Here is a 14,616-nt window from a genome sequence, read left to right on the forward strand (position 1 = left end):
TGATGATCCACACACATGGCACGAAAAAGAAACCAACGAAGAGCCAGCATATGAGTTTCTGCATCCAAAATAGCTCCACCACCCATGCGTTTAGGGGTACATGTATGTGACCATGAAATCCATGAAATGCCTGCCTGCAGTGAATCCTTCTTCCATAGCATGAAACGAATGGGATGAGTGAGAGCCTTCAAAGTAGTAGGCGTCCACGGCAGCAATGGCAGGAAATATGTTAGCATTGGTAGCATAATTGTCTGAGCCACTTTGAGGCGGACATGGAATGGCCACGCTTGCGACTTCCAATACATAAACTTCGCTGCCAGTTTTTGTGAAATCCACCCCCAATGGGTATCCAAGATGCCTGACAATGGAGCCACGGGAAACCACCTGGCCCTGCCGGCCCTGCCAGCCTAATGACTGTAAATCAGGCTCCGTGCAACTGAGAATGGCTGACTTAAAGGCATTGATGCGAAGACCAGAGGCCTGACCAAAGAGCATCCAAACATCTAATGCCTTTCGAATGTTGTCACTGTCCGCCCGCAAAATCATAAAGGTGTCATCAGCCAAAGATTGGCTAATGAAGTGCTGCCCCAAAGGAAGAGACAATCCTGCCAGCTGAGCAGAAGCCGCCATTGAGGATAACATTGAAAGGACCGGGTGAGTCGCCAGGGCAAAGAAGAGAGGACTCAAAGGGCAACCTTGTCTAACCGAGCGTGCAAGGACAAATGGCTACCTTGCAGCCTCTTCTATCTCTCTCAGAGAGTATGGATGATCTCTATTCAAATCCTCCAAAGAGTCTCTACAATGGAGAGAACTTGGAGGTCTATAGCATGAGTACACCTCGCAATCCAACTGTATAATACCAGCAATCAACTTCCATGTCTTAATGCCCTTGAGTCCACTGTGCCTGTCAATAAGTTGGAGTGGGGATCTTTGCTTAGAAGCTAGCCAATGATGAGAGAAGAATGGCTCCCTTGAAAATCCTCATATCTGCATGGTGGGCCTTTGTCTGTGACCCAAGCTGTAGTCCCCCCAATTCGCAATCATAGTCTTTGTTGTGCCATAAAAGACCATCCCAAGGGCTCTCCCAACCTCTTGAGCTCCAAGACAGTCCCATATCCAATGCCTCTATGTGTCCTCTGGCTTACTACATCTTGCACATACCACTAGGATCCTGCCATACCCGATCCATGTACGAACTGCCAAGCTTCAATGAGCTACCAGTCATAGGAAGAGAGAAATGTTCTTAGGCCTGAAGCTACCACCCAGCCTCCTCCAAAAGTCAGATCTAAGACTCACTTGAATCCTCCTGCCCAACCTGGTGATGTAGTGAAGGAACAGATCCCTCCAAACCCACTCTCCTGGATCTCCACTCTCCTGGATCTCACTGCAACCTGTGAAGAGGCCTCCTTTGATGAGCCCAATGTCTCCATTTGTCGATCAAGCAAGTGGCTGGGTCTGGATCAATGTATCACCTCCTCTCAAAGTGTGCCACTACTCTAATCCTCTACCTAGCACATGTGTGAACTCTACCTGATCCAAGTCTTCTCTTTGAAGGTGACCATCCTCCATCATGAAATTGAAGCTCCTGTCTTTGCTAGTCTCACTGACTCCAAGAAGGATGTCTGCTCTAGAGAATAGGCAAATCCACGTCTAAGAAGTGGCTGTCTGTCCACCCAAGAGGGACTCCCTTTGTCATGGCCTGTACCATAACTCTGGCACCTCTAAGGCTTTGTTGCCTCTACCTTTGGATCTCCTGGAGTAGAAAATGCAAACCAGCCTTTGACTAAGAAAGAAACCTGTATGGAGAACCTCCCACCAGATAATAAGTTCTCTGTCCAAGTGTGTGACCCGACTCTAACTCGCAGATAGTGATGAAGAGGGGACTGCCTCCTCTTTTGTTCAACTATGGTGGGTGATAACTGATGAATCTGATGATGGCAGCTACAAATCTGAATTCAAAGATCCTCCATAATTCTCTGGTTTTTATGTCTTAAGGATCAAGTGCATACGAGGCTGCCGTAATCCTCCATATGTAGGTGTAGTAGACCAAAGCCTTTCTAGCAAGAGTTTCTTCCATGACTCCTTGCCTGGAAGGAGATCATTGACATACTTTTAACTTATCCATTCGCTTTCAGCCCAGCCAACAGCTTCTCTTCCACTTAGAGAGCTTGTCTGTGACACCTGTCTTGTCATCACCCACTCCTAGAAGACTAGAAGGCTTAGCTAATGCTTAACTCGTTGGTTCCTTCTCTTAGAGGCACCTTTCAGATTTTTCCAAATTATATGGGATAGCCCAGCATAAGAGCAAACTGACATTAATTTTCTGGCCTGCCAAGTAGGCTTAAACGTCTACATCCATATCCACATCCTTGGCCAGGGAGTTCAAACTGCGGACTTTAGAACTTGAGAGAAGGCAGCCTCGGTTATACAAGTGGGATTCCTAATGACTAATTTTCAGATTTTTGGTCTATCTTCAACCTGTTGATGTCTCTGCAAAACAAGTATTGAACATGATGAAATTCAAGATGAAGAGGTGGACGGACACAACTGACCCTTTAACACTAAAACCAAGACTGTACAGTGTCCCTTATCCTATCCTGTGTGCCACTTAGAGGAAGTCCAAAACAGGAAAAGTAATCCAATGTTGTTTAGGAAAGGGTTGAAAGCACCATAGATTAGCATGTATAAGCTGTAGGAGCTATCAGCATAAAATATGATTGATGGTTGGGCATTTTGGAACTGCAGGATGCAAAAAGAACTTCTTTCATTTCTATAGATTGTGGAACAGCATCTATGTGCACAGGTGCTGTCAAAATTGATGATCAGAAAACTTTGTTTGAAAGGTGGCGCCTTGATGTGTGGGATATTTGCATGCCATAGGCTGCCAAACATCAAGGTAGGCGGCACCTTTATTTGGAGAAATTGAACTGTGCTTGGGGACAAGGAATTTGAAATTTCTTAGCTGAAGTCAAATTAATCTCAGCCAGGATGCTAGGGATGCAAAGATCATGAGGTTCAGCTGTGGAAATATATCATGTAAATAACAGGTCCAAGAGAGCATAGAATTTTGTTGGAGAGGAATATCAGAAATGTTTTCTTATCTCTATCTTTCTGGCAGAGCAGATAAAGAAGGACTAGGAGATTTCTTATAGAGGGTCAATTTAAACAAGATTTAAACTTACACAGAGATTATGAATAGAGTCAAGGGGAACAAGGATTTGAAAGATTGAAATTTGGACCATCCCAACCTCTTTCAAACGCAAATTTCTGTGTCACACTAGGCTTAGCAGGCATCATTACCTTTTTTCTCAAATTTTCCACATCTATTACTTCCAAAATTCTGAGAGCCCATAAAAGATGCACTAAATTTGAAAACTTGAGAATCACCTGCGCTGCCCCCCCCCAAAAAAAAGACAAACTAATTTTGAAGGGCAAGGCTGCACATAAAAAGATAGGCCTGTGTGGCAGCTTTTTATAACTTTTGGGCTCTCCATTAGTAGGAATGTATTCTTTACAAGGGCAAATCCACTAGGCTCTTAGGAATATTGATCTTGGCTCCTTTTTAGTGAATTTTCAAAAAATCAAGTCTTTTCTTGTTAGAACAGTTATGCACTGCTTTTAGATGGGTCTATGCTTAAAATTTAATGTTATTTTATTGGTTTCTGTTGAACAGACTTGGTTTTTTTAAAAATTTTCTTTTTCCTTTAAACTTTTGTAGTTGATGTCCTATTGTTTAAACTTCAATGGCCGTGCAACACACCCATCATCAAAAAGTTTTCAGGTGACTGTTAGCAGTTTTACCATTTACACAATCTGGAAGTAAGTGGCACACGAGAACTTCTGAATAATCAATTCTTCATAGGGCTATTATCAGATTATTTGAGTCTCCGGTTGAACAGTCTTCCTAGCTTACTGTTTTTAATTTCTGCATGCAGTTAGTCACAGAATTTGACAATGACAATGTTGTTCTACAGCTTGGAAAGGTGATAATGTGTGCCGTCTTCCTTTTAAATGATTCTGGTAATAGTTAAAGGCTATCTAGTGGTCGCTTGCCAGAGATCCTGCCATACGTTATCTTAATCTGAGAAATCAATGTAAATGGAAGAATACATGTCAAATATTCCTGTGATAGAAACATGCACATGCATCATTGAATTCATGTTTCAACATAGTTTTTTCAACTTTTCTTACAGAAATGCTAATGCCATTGTATGCATTCATGTCTTTATGCACTTACGCATGTACTCATATGTGTTTTATACTGTGTTCTAGCTGCAGTAAATACTCTGTTGCCATACAATTGCATGATTTCATTTCTTCTCCTTGAGATTAGGTTGGGAAGAACAAGTTCACGATGGATTATCAGTATCCTATGTCAGCTTTACAGGTCTCTCTCTCTCTCTCTCTCTCTCTCTCTCTCTCTCTCTCTCTCTCTCTCTCTCTCTCTCTCTCTCTCTCTCTCTCTCTCTCTCTCTCTCTCATAACAGGTAATTTATATTAATTAAGAAAAAAGGTACAGGAAAGCAAGATTACAAATTGCACTCTAGGTCATTATATATCAGGAACAATGGATTCAGTGGATTCAAGAAACATAAAAGGAAGAGTGTGCAAGAGGCAGGCCGGGACTAGACAGACACATAGACTCAAGAGTGCAAATAGGATTTTGCCACATGGGCTTGGGCCTTTGCTGCCAATGTCTCTAGTACACTGTCTTCAAAGAAGTCTCCTAGCATTGTGAAAGGGTTGGGACTCTGTGTACGGCCCATGAGGAGGAAGGTCCATCTACAGGGTGGGAAGTAGATCTTGGGTACTTGCAATCCCATGGAGTGATGACGTGACCAGCAGCATCAAAAGCCAACTGAGTTGGAGGGTCAGGGGCACACTGTTGGTGTTGCTGTCCCTTGAGGGGCTGCGGAACCTTGGGGGTAGTAGGGACTCAGGTAGTTGGCGCATCTAAGGATTTGTCTCAACAGTCGCACTCTCAACAGTGCGAGTAAGTGCGAAAGAGGTTTGGCGATGAAGAAGGGTTAACAAGTACTATAGGCACTAAAGTCTCCTTGGCTTTTCCTTTATTGCATCAGTCCATCCTTGCGTCTCAGGATCTGAAGGAGGGGTTGACCAGTCTACAACACTCTACAGATGATACAACACTCTACATAGAGGACGATGAATTGATGCTGGAGAGAGTGAGGTTGGCTCTTGAGGTGCTCTATTTTGTAGCAGGAGCGAAAATCAACTAGCAAAAGTCGGTTGGTTTCGTCACAGACCCGGACTCTAGCATAGAGTGGGGCATCCACCTGGGATTTAAATGGGTGAGCAGAGGGCAAACCGGTACCTAGGGTTCCAGGTGGGACTTGACATCACTCCTGCCCAGCAATTTCTTCTAGTCCTCAATTCTATTTGGAGGAAGCTGATCTACTTGAGCACAGCTCGCCTCTCACTAGCCGCGGCCAAGCCTTGGTGGTTAACCAGGTCCCCCTAGCGACGGCCTGGTACATCACCTCATGTTTATGCTTCTCCTCATCCTGCGTAGTGGAGCTTCGTCGCCTAGTGCGGAACTTTCTTTGGTGCGGGTCAGATGGCTCCAGGGATTCCAAGGCCACCATCATATGGCATTGGTTAGAGGGAGGGCTTGGGATCATAGACCTAGAGTATCAGAGTATGGCCCTCTTGGGCAAGCTAGTTGTCCATGGCCTCACACCGGGAGGGCAATCTTGGAAGATCCTATTGCAGGAGGGTCTTCAGGATTGTAGACCGAGGCTTGATGGTGAGTGGAGGCCGTCCCTTAGATGGATCTTCACGTCAGCCCAAATCACCCCCCCCAGATCACCTTTCCTACGCAGCTTGCTCCGCATGTGGCAGGGCCTCTATAAGGCCCTAATCCAGAGCCCCCCCAGGTTGCTAGGAGGAGATAGACCATCAGCCGGTGATCTAGAACCTCCGGGTCAGGGATCGGGAAGGGGCACAAATTGGCGAGTGCCCCCACATCTAGTGGACTGGTTGGGAGGCTGGCCCGGCTCGTACCATTAGGACATGGCAGGAGATATACAGAATGGTGGATGAGGAGGTGTTGCAGCGTGTATCAGGCTGCCAGAGAGGAGTGGGGCTGAGGAGAAGGGAGATAGATACAACAATATCTCAAGAGTGGGTTGCTCCCCCGATACGAGAGCCGATAGAGCTCGGGGAGATATAGGCCACTAGGTTTTCACCAGCAGGCATCCCCCTACAGGTGGCAGGTAGAGTGGGCAGCTCTCCACCTAGGACCTTCTTCATCGTACAGGAGGGGGGCGTCTGGTTTTTGACAGAGGGTAGCAAGATAAGGGGATAGCTGTCCTTTCATGGAAGAGGGTCCGTGTGATTGGCCTTCAGGGGAAAACATGGCAACTGGACCCTTTTGTCTTTTGGCAAGAGCTCAAGGAGTGGTGCCTTTGGATCTGGGAGGGCAGGCCACTTGATGAGCTGGAGTGGGATCCGGGAGAGTGGCTATGGCCAGCCACTGCGGTCGCCAAAAAGCCACCGAGGCTCCTGGAGTACACCGCCAGGATTGGTAGACACATACTGATGCAGGAGAATAAGGATTGGGCACTATCACGTAGCAGGCACTGGACGGAGCACAGCATCAGGAAACCTTTCCGACGGACCTTTTGGCGCCGCCTATGGGATAGCTGGAGGCCGAGGAGGGTATCGTATTTTTTATGGCTGGTGGCACATGGAGGCTTGGCGGTGGGAAGCTGGCTTGCCCAGATACAAAAGGAGGAAGGTTGTAAGCACTGCACACAGCAGTCTCCAGAAATCCCAAAGCACTGCCTTTGGTCGTGTGAGGCGGTGCAGCTCGTATGGAGAGAAGCGTGCCATATCCTTCGCCGTATAGCACCTGGCCTTGGATGTATCTCATGGGATGCTTTCTGCTGGCAGGCGGTCAGCCAGGGCCCTCACCTTCTGTATGAGACCAAGATGCAGAACACGATATTCATTATCGAGGCAGGATCGTGTGCAGTAATCGGTTTAGAGGCTCTACCCATTTGCCAGGTACTAGAGCCCATAGCAGACCGCTCTGAGGTTTGGGAGATCATAGGGAGTCTTACTAGTTGGCATATCTAGAAGGCGCAGTGTCAGGAGGCTTTCTGCAGAGAGAGACTTTCAATACATGCAACCTTAGCAGAGCTCTAGACCTCCATTATCCACTCCCTCCGCGGCCGATGGGATCAGGTGCAGGGCGAGTCCAAGGCTCATCAGGAGCTCCAATGTCATTTCATGCGCACTTGGGGCGGCCAAGACCTGTTTTTCGTGATGCAGGTAGGCAGCCCCAAATGGCGATTCCCGCGCCCCCCCCCCCCCCTCCCCCTTTTCCCCGGCTTCTTGCCCCAAACCACCCTGAGAAGCTTGTATACATGATTTGTGACTTTCATCAGCTCCAACTAGCCTGTTGAACAGAAATACTCTGTTGTAATCAGTTTTTTTTTTTTTTTTTTTTTTGAGTAATATAATCAGCCACATTTTACTTGCAAAAAAAAAAACCCCTATCTTCCATGAGGTACCCTACCCATAATCCTAGTCTTCCAGACCTGTTGTCACATGGCTGTCAAGGGTTTCACCAATCCAGTAGCATAGGCTTCAAAAAATTTATTGGTCAAGCCATTCTATCTTGGAATTTTATCCTTCGGTAGTTGCAACAAAACATCCATGACTTCCTCCTCATAGATATCCCTATCCAAATCATCATGCATATTTGGCAGCATGTGACCCCAAACTAGGGCATAGGAAGCCAAGTAGGCTTGGGTGGTCTACTGAGTAAAGGGGGTGAAGAGCCAAGAAGGTCACAGAAGTACTCCCTATGCATATGCACAATGGATTGCCAATCAACACTCCCTTAACGGCTTGCCGATGCTGCTTGCAAAGAGAAGCATGATGGATACCGTAATGCCTAGCAATCCATGCTTCAAATAGGATGAGTTAAAACACTGGGAGCCATCCTATAAAGTGTGCAAAAGGGGCAACATGCTGTGCAAGCATATAGAACTACAAAGGGAAATGGTCCGATAAAGTATATTGGTGCAACACTCGCATGGTCGGAATCTTTGGCAAGAAGGCATGATCATGCATGGCATACATGTGGTCCAAGTGAGACCAAGTGGCAAAATACTGTGCCGATTGAAAAGTAAAACCAGAATTGATGGGTGTAGCCAAGACTAAAGACCTTGCTTCAAAACAGTCATTTGAAAATGATGCCAAGCACTGCTCTAAGGTAGACTATGAATGATGAACACGCATTTTTAAGTCTCCCATTAGCAAATCCTGGTCGACCAATAGATAGACAAGCTCTTAGGCGATCCCACAAATCCCTTCTGGATGAGGAATCATGTGCTGCATAGAGGCCTACCAGCCATAATATCTCCCCTTCAAATAGAATTTCAATAACTAGAAAATGGCCATGGACGGCATTCCTGATAAGAACAGGCTGAAATTTCTCATGCATGATCATAAGCACACCAAAATAGCATTGTGCTAAGCCCTCGGCATAAAACAAACAAAACCTGTGGCAATCTAGGATTTTGCCAACTTCACCATGACTTTTGTGCTCAAGTGCACATAACTCATCCCATTGATTATCATGCAAGACTCGCCACATATCATGTTGCTCACTGTGCAAACAAATGCCATGCACATTCCAAGTAGCAAGCTGCATATATCATGACAAAGAGATTCAATGACTAGGCTGGTTTTGCCTCAACTACACCTTTTCAACTAAAATATCAAGTGTGCCCTCATCAATGAAATCTGCCAATATTGCAATCGAGTTTAGATCATGGTGCTCCACTTTGGAGGTGGAGGGATCATTGCTGTGCTTGCGAGCAGCCCTTGGATATTGATGATCCCTAGGGTAATCACTTTACCTCGGGGATCAAAAGCAAGGCAAGGACGGTCCCATGAATGTTCTGTAGAGACTTTCACAGCACCTGAAGGTTTCTATGGGCTCTTGGAGACCTTGTCATTAGCAATGGGTATAGTCAACAGCGTATCTTTGTGTAAGTGTGCAAGTGGTCCTATGAGGTGGTAGGCGTGACTATTGTTGAGGCTACATCAAACTTTTTACCTCTCCTAGCATGGGCATTGGCCCAATCCCGGTTAGTGGAATTGAATGACTATATAGGTTGTTTTCCTTTGTCCACATGAGTTCTCATAGGGGTGTCATAGGCTTGACGGCCATCATCCATAGTTGCATTAGTGAGACTAGTGGAGCCAAACCCCCATCCACATCAATAGTCTTCTCCGGGCATTCAGCCATAAAGTGCCCCGTGCCCCAGTTGGCCAAAAGAAAGCCAAAAGAAAGGTAATGCCCTACAAAAGTACCCCATTTCAAACGATAGTGCACTGAAGGCATCTCAGGAAAATTTAAGCGCAGTCAATTGGGCCTTGTTGGGGGTAAAGGCACTTGTGCCTAGCTGCCCGTGTATTAGTTACACTGACAGTACCTGCATATCTGCACGCCTGTACATTGCAAGTGGCAAGCGCTCATCACTGTCACTTCATTCTTTATTCTTTTAGTGACATTTGAATAAAGGGAAGGCCAGTCACACATTGTGACTATTGGAGTTCCCACATTGTTTTTCTCTCTCTCTCTCTCTCTCTCTCTCTCTCTCTCTCTCTTACTCTTGCTCCTTTCACATTGTTACTATTGGAGTTCTCACATTCTTTTTTTTTTCTTAAAAGGTAATTGTATTAATTATGAAAAAAGTACAAGTTTACTTGATTACAAGATACATGATGACACTAAGCCATCATGTGAAAAGGTTCCAGTACTAAGAGTTACAAAGTCATGGCAAAGCCGCAGAGGAAATTGCCATATGCCAGGGACGTAAGTCCTCCCGAGAGAGTATGTCAGAATGCTGAAGAAGATCTATCTGCCAATACAAGAGACCCTTAAGCCTAGCAATATGCCGCTGAACATTATAGGCGGAATCAAAAAGAAAAGCATTCCGAATGGTCCAGTTATGCCAACAGCCCCAATATCGAAGAAAGTGAAACACAAGTTTCATATGTGGCTGTGCCGGTGTTGGGTATTTGGGCTGCACAAAGACCCAATCAAAGGGCCTAAGCGAGAAACCAACCACCGCTCGCCAAACGGTTGACAAGAACGACCAAATTTTCTTAGCGATGGGACAAGAAATAAATCGGTGACGAGCGGATTCCACACTGGTGGTGCAAAAGAAACAGTTGCCGTTGGAGATTCGTCGCTTGGAAAGAGCTGAAGCAAGCGGAAGACCCCCAATCATCACTCTCCAAAGAAAGACCTTATATTTGAAGGGTGTCTTGTTCAACCACCCCTCCATCACAGTTGCCCTCCACCATGACCGGGATTTACGCAATCCCCATAGAGCATTAGCTTTAGTAACCAGTCATTGATGATCTTTAATGAGAAGATGATAGACCTGGTTAGCGGAAGCTTTGCCTAAACTCAGCCGGCCTTCAAAGTCCCAATCCTGCCAGGGACGATCCGAAGCAAGGGCAGGAAAGGGTTGTCTGCTCTGGAGCACCATCAAAAGCTATTCCCATAAATGCCTGTATCCACAAGGGATCCTGAAAATCCTCCTAGCTGTACGAAACGATATTAACACATTGCGACTGGCAAGGGTGGCATCCGCAACTGAAGTTAAGCCCAAACGTGCCATATGGTTGAATTGTGGTCAAAGCTCTTCTTTACCTTCCCATGAAAGTAATCGCGAGACTGTTAGCAATTCCAATTGAAAAGAATTAGCAGCTAAGCGATCCTCTGCCAGATGCCACTAAGCCTTCCGGAGGACCAGTTTCCAGGAACATACCAAATGGGCAAGCAGTGATGAAGAATAATTGGAGAACCGAGAATCGGCATTAAGAACATGCCACCAAGAACTCCGGATTTGGGTATTACCATGCCGAAGCCCATGCTCCTCAAGGAAATAACAGGCTATAATGACCCACGGATGATGATCTGTGCACATGGCGCGGAAAAGAGACCAACAGAGTGCCAGCATGTGAGTTTGGGCATCCAAAATAGCTCCTCCACCCATGGGTTTGGGGATGCACGGATGCGACCAAGAAATCCAGGAAATGCCTGCATGCAATGAATCCTTCTTCCATAGCATGAAACGAATAGATTGAGTCAGAGCATTCAGAGTAGTAGTAGTCCAAGGCAGCAAGGGCAAGAAATAGGTGAGCATTGACAACATAATTGTCTGGGCTACTTTGAGGCGAACATGGAAGGCCTAGGCCTGAGACTTCCAATACAGAAACTTAGCCGCCAGTTTCTGAGAAATCCACTGTAGAAGCTGCTTTGGGGGAACATCAACACCCAAGGGGTACCCAAGATGCCTGACAATGGAGCCACGAGGCACAACCATACCCTGCCAGTTCAATGACTAAAAATCTGACTCCGTGCAGCTGAGAATGGCTGATTTCAACGCATTGATGCGAAGACCGGAAGCCTGACCAAAGAGAGCCCAAACATCCAATGCTTTGCGAAGGTTATCCTTGTCCGCACATAGAATCATAAAGCTGTCATCAGCCAAGGATTGACTAATGAAGTGCTGTCCAGAAGGAAGCGACAATCCAACCAACTGAGTAGAAGCTGCCATATGAGATAACATCGAAAGAACTGGATGAGTCGCAAGAGCAAAGAAGAGAGGGCTCAAAGAGCACCCCAGTCTGACAGAGCGGGCAAGGACAAATGGCTCGGTAACGCCTCCATTCAGTATGACTCGCGAAGACGCCGCTACACTGATGATGTAGATCAAACGAGACATCCGAGCACCAAAGCCCATAGCAGACATAAGCTCTGCAACAAAAGACCAGTCTAGATAGTCGAAAGCCTTTTCCAGGTCCATTTGAATCAGTACGACCTCCTGATTAGAATGCCTTGCATAATCAATCGCCAGTTGCGCATTTAATACATTGTGTAGAATATTTCGGCCCTTAATGAAACCATATTGAAGAGGATGCACAATGGCAGGGAGATGCTTGTGGAGCCAATTCGCCATTACTTTGGAAAAGATTTTATACATAGAACCCATCAAAGAAATTGGGCGCCAATGTTTCAACATGGACGGCGAAGGAACCTTTGGAAGCAGTTTAATAAGTCCTTCTTTCCATAAGGAAGGCATGATCCCCGTTTCCCACACCTGCTGAAACAAAGCCGTCAATGGTTTCGCCAGTTGGGTAGCAAAAACCTCAAAGAACTCATTGGTGAGACCATCCCAGCTAGGACGTTTATCCTTGGGCAAGTGTAACAAAACATCCATAACCTTCGCCTCACAAATATCTGACTCCATAGTAGCTTGCATGTCGTGCGGAACCTGATTGCGGACCAGGTCATAAAAAACTGACCGGGCCAGAGTAGTTTGGGCTGAAGGTGGAGAAGTGGAACCAAGAAGGTCGAGGAAATAATTCCTACACATATGCACAATAGTCTGCAGATCAAGAACCAGGTGGCCTTCTGCATCCAGGAGTCTAGTCATATTCTCTCGAGCAGGACAGGCATGGAGAGTTCGAAAGAACTTATGAGTCTGACACGCATTATCTTGCAAAGTCTCCGTGAGATGCTGCAATTTGGCCTGTTGATACGATTTCAACTAAAACTCTTTAATAAGATCAGCCGCACGCATTGCTAGTGCTAGTAGAAATGCATCATCTTGAGTGTCCACCAGTAGAGAACGGACCAAAGCCAGCAGGTCCTCCGCTGCTTGCCAACGTTGCCGACAAATAGAGGCATGATGGATCCCATACTGCTGAGCAACCCGCTACACATTAGAGAGCAATCGTTCAAACGACGCAGTGCCCTGAGAGGAGAAGTCCAATAAGAATCTATCAATCAATTGCTGCATATAGCCTTGAAAGATTGCATGCTTCAAATAAAACGAGTTAAAACGCAAAGGGAGTCTCTCCAGAAATTGCTAAAAAGGTGCAATGGGTTGTGCGAGCAACTCAAGCTACAGAGGGAAATGGTCCGACAAGGTATATTGCTGCAACACTTTCATTTTGAGCATCTCAGGAAGGAAATCATCATTCTGCATGATGTATATGTGGTCCAGCCGTGACCATGTTGCATACTGAGCAGAATGGAAAGTAAACCCTGTAGAAGACGGGTGCAGCCAAGACCAGAGATCTTGCTTAAGAACAGTAAGAGCCAACTCATGCCACATATGACTTTCCAGCGCGTCCATTACCGAATGCTCCGATGTGGACTGTGAAGAATCAACACACATATTGAAATCCCCCATCAAGAAGCCCCGTTTGCCAAGTGACAAGGAAGTCTGCAAAGTATACCAAAGCTCCCGGCGAGATAAAGGATCATTCAGAGCATAGAGGCCAAGTAACCATAAGATCTCTCCTTCAAATAAAATTTCAATCACCACAAAGCGGCCATGTACATCATTTTTAATAAGAAGAGGCTGATATTTTTCATGTACAATCATGAGCACACCAGAATAATGCATGGCCTGTGTCCCTACATAGAACAAATGAAAGCCATGGCAATCCACAACTTTTCCGGCTTCACTGTGACTCTTGTGTTCAACAGCACACAAGATATCCCATTGATTCTCATGCAATACAGTCCACATGGCATGTTGCTTGTGGCGAGAACAAATTCCTCGCACATTCCACATGGCTATTTTCATGTATATTCAAAAGAAAATTAGGTACGAGGGACAGCTTGCCTCGATTTGACCTTTTCTGCGAGAATGTCCAGGACTCCCTCATCCAAGAAATCAGCCAACACGGCAAAAGATTTTTGAGGACCAAATTTGGAGGTAGACGGCATATCTGCTGGCTTGGGGATGAAACGGGGATAACGACGATTCCATGGGGTAATGACGTTGCCTCTGGTATCAAAAGCCAGCTTAGCAGGTGGACCCTTTGGACGATCCGAATACACTCTCCTAGTGGGCTGAGGACGGGGGGCAAAGGAAACCATAGCAAGAGCAGAGTGCTTTGAAGGCAACATTTCTTTCCTGCGCATATAAGTACGCATGGAATCTTGTGATGTAGAAGGCACAGAATTCTCCATGCCAGCAATCACCCTGGTGCCTTTTTTTGCGAGTACTTCAACCCAGTTTGTGCCACGGGAATCCAAACCCGAAACCTATTGTTTACCTTTATCCAGAACTTTAGGTGGGTGAATAGCATTCTGCGACGGAGCATCACACACCATATCTTCCATGGGCAGCGCAACATGCCCAACATCTAAAGTGTATTGCTGCTCTGGGCATTCGGCCATGAAATGCCCCAATTTTCCACAGGAAAAGCAATGACCTGCAAAATTGCCCCATTTCAAACAAAAGTGTAAAGGATGCATGCCAGAGCAATTGAGACGTAACTACGCAGGCCTTTTCCTAGTAGTGTCCCATAACATACACAATCGGTTACGATTCACGGCCCTTAGACTTAGAGGGACCAGAACAGTGCCCACAGCGGCCATGGCGTCCTTCAACAGTGGCCAACACAGGGCATTCACGTTGCAGCAGGCGCTGAAAATCTGCCATTGGGCGCCATGGTACAACATGGACCAAACGACAATAAAAAAACAAAGGCAATTTAGACAGGAGAGCAGCACAGTGCGTCTCAGATTGCAACAGCACCTCA

General features: G+C 46.0%; 1 protein-coding gene across 5 annotated transcripts in view; it reads left to right on the top strand.

Moving 5' to 3' along the window:
- LOC148010634 (uncharacterized) overlaps positions 1–14,616 on the top strand; it is a 160,378-nt gene that overhangs the window by 102,423 nt on the left and 43,339 nt on the right. For 4 of the 5 annotated variants that reach the window (XM_087672069.1, XM_087672070.1, XM_087672067.1 and 1 more), the window contains 3 exons: positions 3,719–3,781; positions 3,936–3,983; positions 4,334–4,387. In XM_087672069.1, the coding sequence (XP_087528195.1) occupies positions 3,719–3,781; positions 3,936–3,983; positions 4,334–4,387 (165 nt within the window). Of the gene's footprint in view, positions 1–3,718; positions 3,820–3,935; positions 3,984–4,333; positions 4,388–14,616 lie in introns of all 5 variants that reach the window. The other variant, XR_015689569.1, reaches the window with a different exon arrangement.

This window comes from Lygodium microphyllum, chromosome 29, assembly GCF_053477565.2.
Source record: "Lygodium microphyllum isolate KBCC chromosome 29, Lygodium_microphyllum_v1.1.10, whole genome shotgun sequence".
NCBI classification, from domain to species: Eukaryota; Viridiplantae; Streptophyta; class Polypodiopsida; order Schizaeales; family Lygodiaceae; genus Lygodium; species Lygodium microphyllum.